At 42.7% G+C, this 11,939-nt stretch overlaps 2 protein-coding genes across 4 annotated transcripts in view; one reads left to right on the forward strand and one right to left on the reverse strand.

The window, feature by feature from the left end:
* Positions 1 to 7,936: 7,936 nt before the first annotated feature.
* LOC133651031 (rho GTPase-activating protein 24-like) overlaps positions 7,937 to 11,939 on the forward strand; it is a 4,004-nt gene continuing 1 nt past the window's right edge. Inside the window, exons 1-9 of one of the 2 annotated variants that reach the window (XM_062048903.1) lie at positions 7,937 to 8,032; positions 8,517 to 8,630; positions 9,112 to 9,319; positions 9,390 to 9,522; positions 9,601 to 9,674; positions 9,752 to 9,873; positions 9,943 to 10,177; positions 10,312 to 11,184; positions 11,511 to 11,939. The exon at positions 11,511 to 11,939 is cut by the window's right edge and continues 1 nt beyond it. In XM_062048903.1, coding sequence (XP_061904887.1) covers positions 7,981 to 8,032; positions 8,517 to 8,630; positions 9,112 to 9,319; positions 9,390 to 9,522; positions 9,601 to 9,674; positions 9,752 to 9,873; positions 9,943 to 10,177; positions 10,312 to 11,184; positions 11,511 to 11,772 — 2,073 coding nt within the window. In that variant the 5' untranslated portion in view covers positions 7,937 to 7,980 and the 3' untranslated portion in view covers positions 11,773 to 11,939. Of the gene's footprint in view, positions 8,033 to 8,516; positions 8,631 to 9,111; positions 9,320 to 9,389; positions 9,523 to 9,600; positions 9,675 to 9,751; positions 10,178 to 10,311; positions 11,185 to 11,510 lie in introns of both variants that reach the window. The other variant, XM_062048902.1, reaches the window with a different exon arrangement.
* LOC133651032 (putative monooxygenase p33MONOX) overlaps positions 11,897 to 11,939 on the reverse strand; it is a 10,641-nt gene continuing 10,598 nt past the window's right edge. The window contains exon 9 of one of the 2 annotated variants that reach the window (XM_062048906.1): positions 11,897 to 11,939. This exon is cut by the window's right edge and continues 2,164 nt beyond it. The gene's annotated coding sequence lies outside the window, so the exon portion shown is untranslated. The other variant, XM_062048905.1, reaches the window with a different exon arrangement.

The raw sequence follows: 11,939 nt of genomic DNA on the forward strand, positions 1-11,939 counted from the left end.
CATCTGCGTATGGTTCTGCAGCTGCACAGCAGCAGAGAGGAAAGCTCTCCAGAGGGTCGTCAACTTGGCCCAAAAAATCATCGGGTGCCCCCTCCCCTCCCTGGAAGAACTGTATAACTCCCGCTGCCTGAAGAAGGCAGCCAACATACTCAAGGACCCATCCCACCCCGGCAACAGCCACTTCGATCGGCTGCCTTACGGCAGACGTTTCAGAACCATGCCAACCCGCACAAATAGACTCAGGAACAGTTTCTACCCCCGGGCCATAACTGCACTAAACGCAGCTAAATTGTAAAAAAAACAAAAACTCCCTCACGTGCAACATGAGGAAGCCACCGGTCAATCACGATCCGGGACTGTGCAATCAGCGATTACATGCCAACTGGACAATATTTATCATATTTATTCACACAATTAATCCACAATAAAAAGCCTGCACAGCATAGGAGGTAGGAAATGCTGACTCCCACCCCCTTAGCACACTGGGATTCAGCATTACTCCTCTCTAGTCACTTTATACATTTTACTGTCTGGTTTTCTTTTACATTGCCTCCTAGAGTGGTCTTAGGCCACATTGTATATTGCATATTGTGTATATTGTGTTGTTTTTGTATATTGTGTGGTTTCTTCTTTTAAAAAAAAAAGCAAAGCACCTCAGGGAAGCAATCTAAATTTCGTTGGACCTGTACCTGTACATGCACAATGACAATAAAGATCATTCATTCATTCATTTCGCGATATTGCCATATTTTTGCTGAAAGGATTTAGTATAGAACAACGGCGATAAAGTTCGCAACTTTTGGTCTCTGATAAAAAAAAAAAAGCCTTGCCCCTACCGGAAGTAGCGTGACGACACCGGAGGAAAGGCTGCTCACATTTTCCTATTGTTTACACCAGCAGCAAGAGAGATTCGGACCGAGAAAGCGACGATTACCCCATTAATTTGAGCGAGGATGAAAGATTCGTGGATGAGGAACGTGAAAGTGAAGGACTAGCGTGCAGTGCAGAACGTATCTTTTTTCGCTCTGACCGTAACTTAGGTAAAAGGGCTCATTGGATTCCACACTCTCTCCTTTTTCTATTGTGGATCACGTATTTGTATTTTAAACCACCTCGGATACTATATCCTCTTGAAAATGAGAGTCGAGAAGGCGAAATGGACATTCACAGTGACTTTTATCTCCATGACAATACATCGGCGAAACACTTTAGCTACTGAGCTAACGTGATAGCATCGGGCTCAAATGCGGATATAAACAAAAGAAATAAACCACTGACTGGAAGGATAGACAGAAGATCAACAATACTATTAAACCGTGGACATGTAAATACACGGTTAATGCTTTCCAGCTTGGCGAAGATTAACAATGCAGTTGCTAACGACGCCATTGAAGCTAACTTAGCAACGGGACCTCACAGAGCTATGATAAAAACATTAGCGCTCCACCTACGCCAGCCAGCCCTCATCTGCTCATCAACACCCGTGCTCACCTGCGTTCCAGCGATCGACGGAAGGACGAAGGACTTCACCCGATCATCCGTGCGGTCGGCGGCTAGCGTCGGCTAGTGCGTCTGCTATCCAAATAAGTCCTCCTGGTTGTGTTGCTACAGCCAGCCGCCAATACACCGATCCCACCTACAACTTCCTTCTTTGCAGTCTCCATTGTTCATTAAACAAATTGCAAAAGATTCACCAACACAGATGTCCAGAATACTGTGGAATTTTGAAATGAAAACAGAGCTTTTTGTATTGGATTTAATGGGCTCCGAATACTTCCGCTTCCACTGTTGACGTCACGCGCAAACGTCATCATATCGAAACGTTTTCAGCCGGAAGTTTTGCGGGAAATTTAAAATTGCACTTTATAAGTTAACCCGGCCGTATTGGCATGTGTTGCAATGTTAAGATTTCATCATTGATATATAAACTATCAGACTGCGTGGTCGGTAGTAGTGGGTTTCAGTAGGCCTTTAACATGTAAACATACTGTTGCATCACAGTCCACACTATGGTGAGTTCCAGAACCGCCAAAATTAGTAGGACAAAACGATGTTCACCAAATACTCTCATCAGTGAAGCATACACACAAACATATTAAACAGTGGGCTTTCTAACAATTCGGAAGATCTGTGTCATGTTTGCCCTCAAAACAAAAAAACATACCAAAACAAAAAAAACAATACCCCCCCATCTTTTTCCATTTCCAACCCTTTTTAATAAATGCCACTAGGGCGGCACTAAAGAGCCACGGGTTGCTGACCTCCGTTCTAAGTCCATTGATTATTTTTTATAAAACGCTTTAATAAAGTGGTGCCGCTATTAAATTGTTGTTAGACGATCACCACAAGGTGATGCTAGTCCCTGATTAGATGAAGATGATTTGTCTTCAGGGGTTTTGCTAAATCTGTAGGCTGGCTTGACAGCAGGTGGAACTACACGAGACAAGCTCAGGTGTGCTCCCGTTTCTAATAATGGGTTTCCTTTGAGTTGTTTAGCAAGCAACAGTCTTTAGCTTTACTGTAAGCAAGCAACTTGGCTACATTTAAAAGCTAAAATTAACAGTACAACACCATTGGTTGCACCAAAATCCCTGTGGATGTGGGAGTGCCGGTCAGACACCGCAACAATTTCCACCAGCTGCTTAAAGCGGGCAGGTTGTTATTAGATATGGAAGGTATGATGGTTATGTAACACTTTTAGTGGACAACTTGACATTTTAAATCCAGCCTTTAGTGACCCGAAAGGTTATTAGGAACGCATTTTGCACAATTGTTCTGAAAAATACAATATAGTTAGCATCCGCCCACTTTTCTCTCATTGGTCAGGAATCTTCAATAAAACTAAACCGGATTGAATGTTTACTGCCATCGTTAACCTCGGGGTGGTTGTACTGTACGTCTTTGCTGGGCATAAAAACACAAAAATAACCTCACTTTTATGAGCGGGCCATTGTTGAACCCCAGCATGTTTCTCTCAAATGTACTGTACAAGTCAAACTGAAAACATTTGAAAGTCCATTCATTTTGACAATTCAACTTCAAATGTGAAACTAAATAAGTGATATTCAAGGAGCTTTATTTGTCATGCACATGTACGGTAAAGTGAGATACATTGCATCTAGAAAATGTTAACCCACTTTTTCCACATTTTGTTACGGTCCAGCCGTATTCCAAAATGGAAAAAATTAATTTTTGTCAAAATTCTACAGAATTTTTTTTTATTTCTAAATAACAAAAAATAAATAAAAATGATCACATGTAGGTATTCACAGCCTTTGCTCAAAACTTTGTTGATGCACCTTTGGCAGCAGTTACAGCCTCAAGTCTTTTTGAATACAATGCCACAAGATTGGCACACCTATCTTTGGGCAGTTTTGTCCATATCTCTTTGCAGCACCTCTCAAGCTCCATTAGGTTGGATGGGACAAGTTGGTTTTCATCCAGGATGTCTCCGTACATTTCTGCATTCATCTTTCCCTCTAACCTGACTAGTTTAACAGTTCCTGTCACTGAAAACCATCCCCACAACATGATGCTGCCACCACCATGCTTCACTGTAGGGATGGTATTGGCCTGGTCGTTTCCTCCAAACATGATGCCTTGCATAAACGCCAAAGAGTTCAAGCTTTGTCTCATCAGACTAAATAATTTGGGTTCTCATGGTCTTCAGGTGCATTTTGGCAAATTTATTTTTATTTACTAATAAATGGCTTCCATCTGGCCACTCTATACCATACAGGTCTGATTGGTGGTTTGCTGCTTCCCATCCAATCCAATGGAGCTTGAGAGGTTCTGCAAAGAGGAATTAGCAAAACTGCCCAAAGACAGGTGTGCCAAGCTTGTGGCATCATATTTAAAAAGACTTGAGGCTGTAATTGCTGCCAATGGTGCATCAACAAAGTATTGACCAAAAGCTGTGAATACTTATGTACATGTGTTTGTATTTTTTAATAAATGTGGATTTTTTACCCTCTAATGTCATTATAGGGTAGTCTGTGTAGAATTTTCAGGACAAAAATTTATTTATTCCATTGTGGAATAAGGCAGTAACATAACAAAATTGTGAAAAAAGTGAAGCGCTGTGAATATTTTCCGGATTCATTGTATGTCAAGTTTTTATTTGTTATTTTGATAATCATGGTTTAGTTTTTGAAAACCCCAAATTGTCTGAGATTTTCAATGCAATGTTTTTATTAGAAAAACTATATTAAAAGAAGGCTTGAAATATCTTGACTTGCATGTTATGAGCCTATTCACACATTTAAAAAACACTTTAAGACCAATGTCTTGAAAAAATATATCACTCTTGAATCAACACAGTAGTTAATACTATGATCAATGTTAATTTAAATACTAAATGTGGGATATAAATAATAATGGAAGTGTAATTGTTTGTATATAGTATATAAATTGGTACAAAGGTTTAACACGTGTACAAGGATATTTCACATGCCTTTGCTGTGTATATGATTGAACAGTGTTTATGTTGTGTATAATGTGTATTTATAATATATTGTACAAAGGACATTTAATAATTTTCGGAAGTTCATTTTGTACAAAGGACATTTCATAATTTTTGGAAGTTCATCTTGTACTTTGACATTGTTTATAAGGTTAGGCGCAATAAGTGTTCAACTTCAGCCTAAACCCTTTCGGTCTGCATCATTTTCAATCTATGAATGTACAACTGTTTGTTTATTTTGTTGACGATTGACCGAAGAATAATAAACTAATATAATATACACTACCGTTCAAAAGTTTGGGGTCACCCAAACAATTTTGTGGAATAGAACAAGAATAGACTGTCGAGTTTCAGATGAAAGTTCTCTTTTTCTGGCCATTTTGAGCGTTTAATTGACCCCACAAATGTGATGCTCCAGAAACTCAATCTGCTCAAAGGAAGGTCAGTTTTGTAGCTTCTGTAACGAGCTAAACTGTTTTCAGATGTGTGAACATGATTGCACAAGGGTTTTCTAATCATAAATTAGCCTTCTGAGCCAATGAGCAAACACATTGTACCATTAGAACACTGGAGTGATAGTTGCTGGAAATTGGCCTCTATACACCTATGTAGATATTGCACCAAAACCAGAGATTTGCAGCTAGAATAGTCATTTACCACATTAGCAATGTATAGAGTGTATTTCTTTAAAGTTAAAACTAGTTTAAAGTTATCTTCATTGAAAAGTACAGTGCTTTTCCTTCAAAAATAAGGACATTTCAATGTGACCCCAAACTTTTGAACGGTAGTGTATATACATATATATATGTCATATATTGGTTTCACCGGGTAAATCTAATTGCTGGAATAAACAAACCTTTGAACGATATTCTTCTTTTTTTTTTTTTACTTTCACTTGTATATAGAGAAAGTAAAGGTATTGGTACAACTACATATGTATGGATGTAGATTAGTAGTAATTCTTTCGGATTTTTACCAATTTTCATTACCGGTAGTTAAAATCGAGAAGTTAAAAACACAACAAAAACCTCTAGTGATACATAACATTTTAAAACAAAAATATATTCTGTTCACTGTCCTGTCACTGTTGACTCAATAAGTACTGACGCCTTCTGATTAGCAGAATTTTCCCGCACGTGATTAATTCCAATGTAGCGAGGCAGTACTTTTATTTACTATTTCATTTACCAGAGAGCTTCTTACTCATTTACACATACACACGGTAATGGAGAGTATGTCGTGCGGTGTCACCCGCATCAACGGACAGCATTACGAGCGCTCGGCCGTTGATTAAAAGTCTGGGAATCGATCAATCAGTCAGGCAGATATACAGCATGCTATTATTATCAACTGTAGTCTTGTTATTATTATATGTATTTGTTGATTGACTTGGTATAAATCACATGGTTCTACTGCCTTTTAGATATAAGGTAAAGTTACCAAATACGGTTGGTCAGCAAAACACACTATTAGACTTTTTTTTTTTGCATTGCAGGGAATTACATTTTGGCAACAGGACCACGACATGTGTAAATATTAAGATGAATAACATTTCACAATACAGTACATTGTATTGTCCTCTGTTTTGTACTTGGGGCCAATTAGGCCAAAGGAATGAAACAACATCGAGTTCAAAAGTTGATTGGGACAACTAGCCTGTTTTTAATGTCGACTTGAATCACGGTGACACTGAGTGTGTGGTGTGTGTGTTTGTGTTGCAACAGACCATATCTCAGCAGCAGCAGCAGCAGCAGATTCAGAGCCAGATCATCTCTCTCTCCATCTATCTCTCCATCTCTCTCTCTCTCGGCTGTGATTACGCGAGTAAAAAGAGCGCTGCGTCGCAGAGAACCAATTTTCCTAATGCACAAGCACACACACCCACACACACACACACAAACCGTTATTGATGAGTTAAATAGGGAGGGGGGCAACACAGGGGCACACGTAGTGCTGGGAAATGGAGAGAGAGGGAGAGGGAGGAGAGTGGCAATGAGGAGAAGGACAAGCTGGACAGGGGACAAAGAGAAGGGACAACTGGCGGGGAAAGGAGAACGAGGAGTGGGGGGGGACGGGGGGGACGGGACGGAGGAGAGGGAAGAGGACATCCAGATGTTCTAAGATGGAGCAGGACGTCCAGAAAGAGGGAGCGGATGACTCCTGTAGAATGTTGTTTTATGCGTGTGGGAGAAGGAACTTCCAAGACAGACGGGTGGAATAATGCTGCTTTTGTGTCTCAGCCAGTGATTCCTTCCACTTGAAGTACTTAGAAGAGACACAAAAATGGGCTTTGAAAGACAGAGTCGGTCCAAAGCAGACCACAGGAAGACCTTTTGTTAGGGGTACGGCTTAAATGTACTAGCCCTTTTTTTTTTTTTTTTTGCCAAAAACTAAAGAAGAAGAGGTTTCATCAGGAGAAGGCAGCGCATTTTAGGTGAGGGACACTTCAAAGATTGTGGAGTTTCTCTTAAAAGCTTTTCTCGGGACATTTGAATTTGCATAAACTTTAGTACAGTCGAAGTTTGGCTGTTCGTCAAGGACCAGAAGAATCAACAAATCTGTCTTCACTTGTCAACCACAGGTAAACCTCGAACTCTAACACTGAAATCTGACAGCAAGACGCTGGAAAGCCTTCTGTTATTGGTTCTCTTTCAATGCTGGAACACCAGAAATCTGTTTTGAGGTTCTAGACCAACCAGAATCACTTACTGAGAACCTTGTGAGCCCTTCTTAGCATCCAAAAGGAACCAGGAGTGGAGGTTTAATATTCTCCAGAAAGTGTCTCATTTCCATGCATCCAGGGTCACAGCAAGAATTTTGGTCTATCTCAGCTGACTTTGGGCCACAAGCGGGCTCCACCCAGTGAAGAGCGCATTCAAGTTGGAATTTATTCTGCTTCATTCACCACAAAACTTGTCTATGTGAGCCACTAAATCTCCTCCAGGACTTTTTGACCAAAAATCTCCTATCCCCGACCGTTTCTCTTCTCTTGCAATCAATGGTCAATGCTGAGTCAGCCAATCAGACTGATTTATTGTTGCAAATGGACGGCGAGTAATGCGGGATGATAGGCGGGACACACCACAAAGGGCTACACGGTTTAGCCACGGATGCTAACTGACGCCTCAACTCGAACCTTGTATGCTAACTGACGCCTCAACTCGAGCCTTGTATATTCGGGGGCAGGATTGTCTACCAACTGTGTGATCCTTAAGTCACTTCTCTGGATGTCTTTTCAATTAAGGGCATATCCTCCATAAACGTCCTTGATTAGATTTTTACAGATCAGGACATTATGAAAAAGGTAGTTCCCTGGTCTGTCAAAGAGCTTCGAGTTAAACCAGGACAGAGTGCATACGACAGCAAAGTTTGTACAAACAATTACAGCATTCAAAACAGCTGCAGAACACGACAACAACTTTAGGACAACTGTATAGAGTGCGCTTGAGCATCATCTACAATCATCGTCGCCGCGGAAACCAAGGAGAGCGCGTGCAAGAGAGAGGGAGTGCAACAGCATGGGACTCAGCTGCTTCAAATCCTGGAAACATGACAGAGCAGGCTTCAAAGGTGACCCACACTAACACACAATCAACATATTACTTTTTAATCCCACAAGATCATCAAAGTGTGTGTTTTGTCCTTGGAGGAAAATGCTGACTCAGGGGTTTTAAGCTTCTTGAGGTGACCGTTAGGTGTCATAGTACATGCATACTTTGACTTTGAAGAGGCAAGGCAGTGAAATGCAATGTTTTGTTAAGCAAAAAAAACTACCATATTTTAGAAACATAAATATTATCTGAAATAACATTTTAAATTTAGGTCAAAGCTGCAAGTATTAGCTATGGACTCTAGTTGGAGCCTCGTTTTCTTGTGATGTTATCTTGCATCAAGATAATCTGATTTCCTCCTCTGCTCTGATCATTAAGTAACCTCTGCATTAAGACTGACATTGGCTTGTCTGGAAAAAGGACCACTCTCAGTCAAGCTGGTCAAAGGACTTGGACATTCACGTCAAAAACAATTCAAAGCAGGGCCGTTTGTGTGTCTTTAGGGAACAGAGACGTGTTGGCCAGTCCAGGCTCGTATTTCTTCCTGTCCAACAGCGCCGGCCAGGGGGACGAATGGCTGAAAAGCCTCAACAAGGGAGTCTGGATCCCTTTCACAGGTACAAATGAGCCAAATAAGTCTTATGTAGGTTGTTTTCAAGCTTACATTTGTGCTACACGCATTGCTAGGCAACATTCATTGGAATGGTCCCACCTTTTGCAACATGTCAGTAAACAAGTCAAGTTAAAGTAAAGTACCAATGATTGTCACACACACACTAGGTGTGGTGAAATTTGTCCTCTGCATTTGACCTATCCCCCTGTCCACCCCCTGGGAGGTGAGGGGAGCAGTGGGCAGCAGCGGTGGCCGCACCCGGGAATCATTTTTGGTGATTTAACCCCCAATTCCAACCCTTGATGCGGAGTGCCAAGCAGGGAGGTAACGGGTCCCATTTTTATAGTCTTTGGTATGACTCGGCCGGGGTTTGAACTCACAACCTACCAATCTCAGGGCAGACACTCTAACCACTAGGCCACTGAGTAGGTCTTTCCATTGAATGGAACTCGATCAGTCGGTATGGACTAGTATCTCCTGTGCAGGTGTTTTTGGTCAGCGTCTGGAGGAGACAGTGCTGTATGAGCGGCGTTACGGGGTTTGCTCGGTTCCCCTGGTGGTGGAGCAATGCGTGACCTTCATACGCGAGCGAGGTCTACAAGAGGTGGGCTTGTTTCGCCAGCCGGGACGGGCCAGTCTGGTGAGGGAGCTGCAGGAGGCGTTTGATGGCGGGGAGAGGCCCTCATTTGACAGGTACAGTTACTTCCTTTATGCCTCCTCTCTGTGAACACTTTCAGGCAGTTTGACTGTGTAATGCCCGCAGTAACACCGACGTCCACACGGTGGCATCACTGCTGAAACTCTACCTGCGACAGCTTCCTGAGCCTTTGGTTCCTTACAGCCACTACCAGGACTTCCTGCTTTGCGGCACAAATATTTCTAATGACCGCGTAGAGGTGATGCGCCACTATGTTAAAGTCTTTTATACAAAAAATCTATTTCAAATACTGCAAAACCCCCTTTTGCTGTTTCAGGGTTTAGAGGAGTTAAGAAATCTTCTTCAGGAGTTGCCAGTGGCCAATTTTAATCTTTTGAAGTTCATCTGCCAGTAAGAAATTCCCATGGGTCTCACAGAAACTAGATTACACAAAATGTAACTTTTCCACTTGCTTTTCTTGTGCAAAGGTTTCTTAATGAAGTCCAGAGTCATTCAAAAGGTAACAAGATGAGCTGTCAGAACTTGGCCACAGTGTTTGGACCAAACATTCTACGAGCCAAGGCTGAGGACCCCCAAAGCATCATGGGAGGTAGATGCTGGATCTCAATTGGTGTGCTTGTGGAGCAGAATGTCAAAAATATCCAAAAATGGTTTCCAGGTGCAGCACTGGTCCAGATGCTGATGTTGGAGCTGATCCGAGAAAATGAGTCTCTGTTCTCAAGGGTCTCTGCGCCAGTTCCTGCACATCCTGTTGGAGGCTTTTACGCATCACCAAGTACTCTGAGACGACCTCATTTACACCAGCCGCCCTGCCTCCGTCAGATGTCACTGCCGCTAATTGCAGAGAGATGCCAGGAGTCAGGACAGAATACTGTGGATGGACACAATACCAGGTAACCACGGTGAACTCTGCCCACCGTACTAACTCTCCTGCATCCAAGTCTCTCAATCCGGAATGTCTGGATAGAACTTGGTGGGATGGAGTCATCAACTTGAAGCCTAACTTAGTTTTTCTTGCGTCCTGTAGTTGTATCTCCTCTGTGACTACTGCCACATCGGACGCATCCTCAGGCCACAAGAGATTCCTGGGCCATCGTTATACCTCCTCCCATCCAGAGAACTGCTTCTACCCTGTACCTTCCTCAAGTCAGACCTCGCAGCCTCAACTCGACGGTAATAGTATTGATTATCACCAGCACCTCTCTAGTTGTGGATCCTCTCCAGCTAATGCCCAAAACAGGCAGCATAGATCAATCCATATGGGCTGGATCGAGGCATGGTCTGGTCTGGGAGACACAGTGAGTCATCTATGGAGTTCTGGTGCCACACAGAGCACAGGGGAAGGGCTTGAAATTCCAGAAGTAGCCAGCGGGGGCAGCAGTGATGCGCAAGAAGACAGCACCCCATCTGTTTACGACAATCTGAACAGAGTGTCTTCAAGTCAGACGATGGCGGACGTCGCTTGTGAACAGTTACAGAACAACGGTCAGGGAGAATCCAACGAAGAACCAGAGGACGCATGGCAGACGGTGGACGAATCATCATCGTGGTCTTCCTGTGAGATTTTACCATTGGACAAGAGCAGTGATCCCGAAGTTAGTCCTGACATGACATCAAAGAGGCCACCCTCAAGTCCCGCAGAGGAAAACTGCCAAGAACAGCTTGATAGCGACAACAGAAGCGAGAGTGACACAGGACACCACTTAAACTCCCCAACATCCGTTTCTATCCTAAGCCACATCAGCACTGGAAGCTCTGAGGTGTTCCTTCCCTCAGGTCCTCCTCCAGACCTTCCAGGGAGTGAGCCTCAGTTGCAGTCCAGCAACGCTCAATCACTCCTGGCTGAGCTTCGACAGCAAATGGCCCAGCAAAAGACCGATTATCAGGACAGGATAAAGAGGTGAACAAATTATTTTACTTTTACTTACCTAAACTCTTTTATTCACCCATTAAGGGTCTTTATTCGGTAGTAACTTCGGTATCACATCAGGTGAGTTTTAATGCAAAAAATCTATTCCATACCGTATACCGCAGCAGTACCGATTTGGTTTGCGGTAACTTTACAGAACTTTTGACAATAGGAATGCAACTAAACCATACTTCTTCATGGAAACAGAGGAGTCAGATAAGAGTAGGCCAACCAGAAACGAACCAATCTGAAGAACATTACAACAAATACTACGAAATAATAGAACCATACTTAGTGATGCCTGTGTGTTGCCCCAGGTTGGAGCTCTGCAACGACACCCTCCAGCGGCAAGTACTGGTACTGCGGGACAGTTTGGAGCAGCAGAAGCGAAGCCAGAGCGTGGCCGAGGTCAAGATCCGCAAAATGGAGCAGGCCAAGGCGGCTGCGGATCACCGTAACTCGACGCTGCAGACGGAGATGGAGCTGTTCTTCCAGATGAGTGGGAAGATGAGAACACGGGAGGAAAGGCATGATGATGGTGGGGGAGAAAGGAGAAAACGCACCTTAAAGAGCCTGTGAAGGTGAAGGGAAAGATGAAAGGATTAGTGAATGCTGGGGTTGTTATTCTTTCTGTATATTTTACAATTTCTCTAAATCAAGGATACATGATTTGCTATTTTATACACTTACAAACATAAAGGAAGCATTGCTGTGTTTGCATGAATGAGCTTTTATATAAAAAAACA

This window comes from Entelurus aequoreus, linkage group LG05 (assembly GCF_033978785.1).
Source record: "Entelurus aequoreus isolate RoL-2023_Sb linkage group LG05, RoL_Eaeq_v1.1, whole genome shotgun sequence".
NCBI classification, from domain to species: domain Eukaryota; kingdom Metazoa; phylum Chordata; class Actinopteri; order Syngnathiformes; family Syngnathidae; genus Entelurus; species Entelurus aequoreus.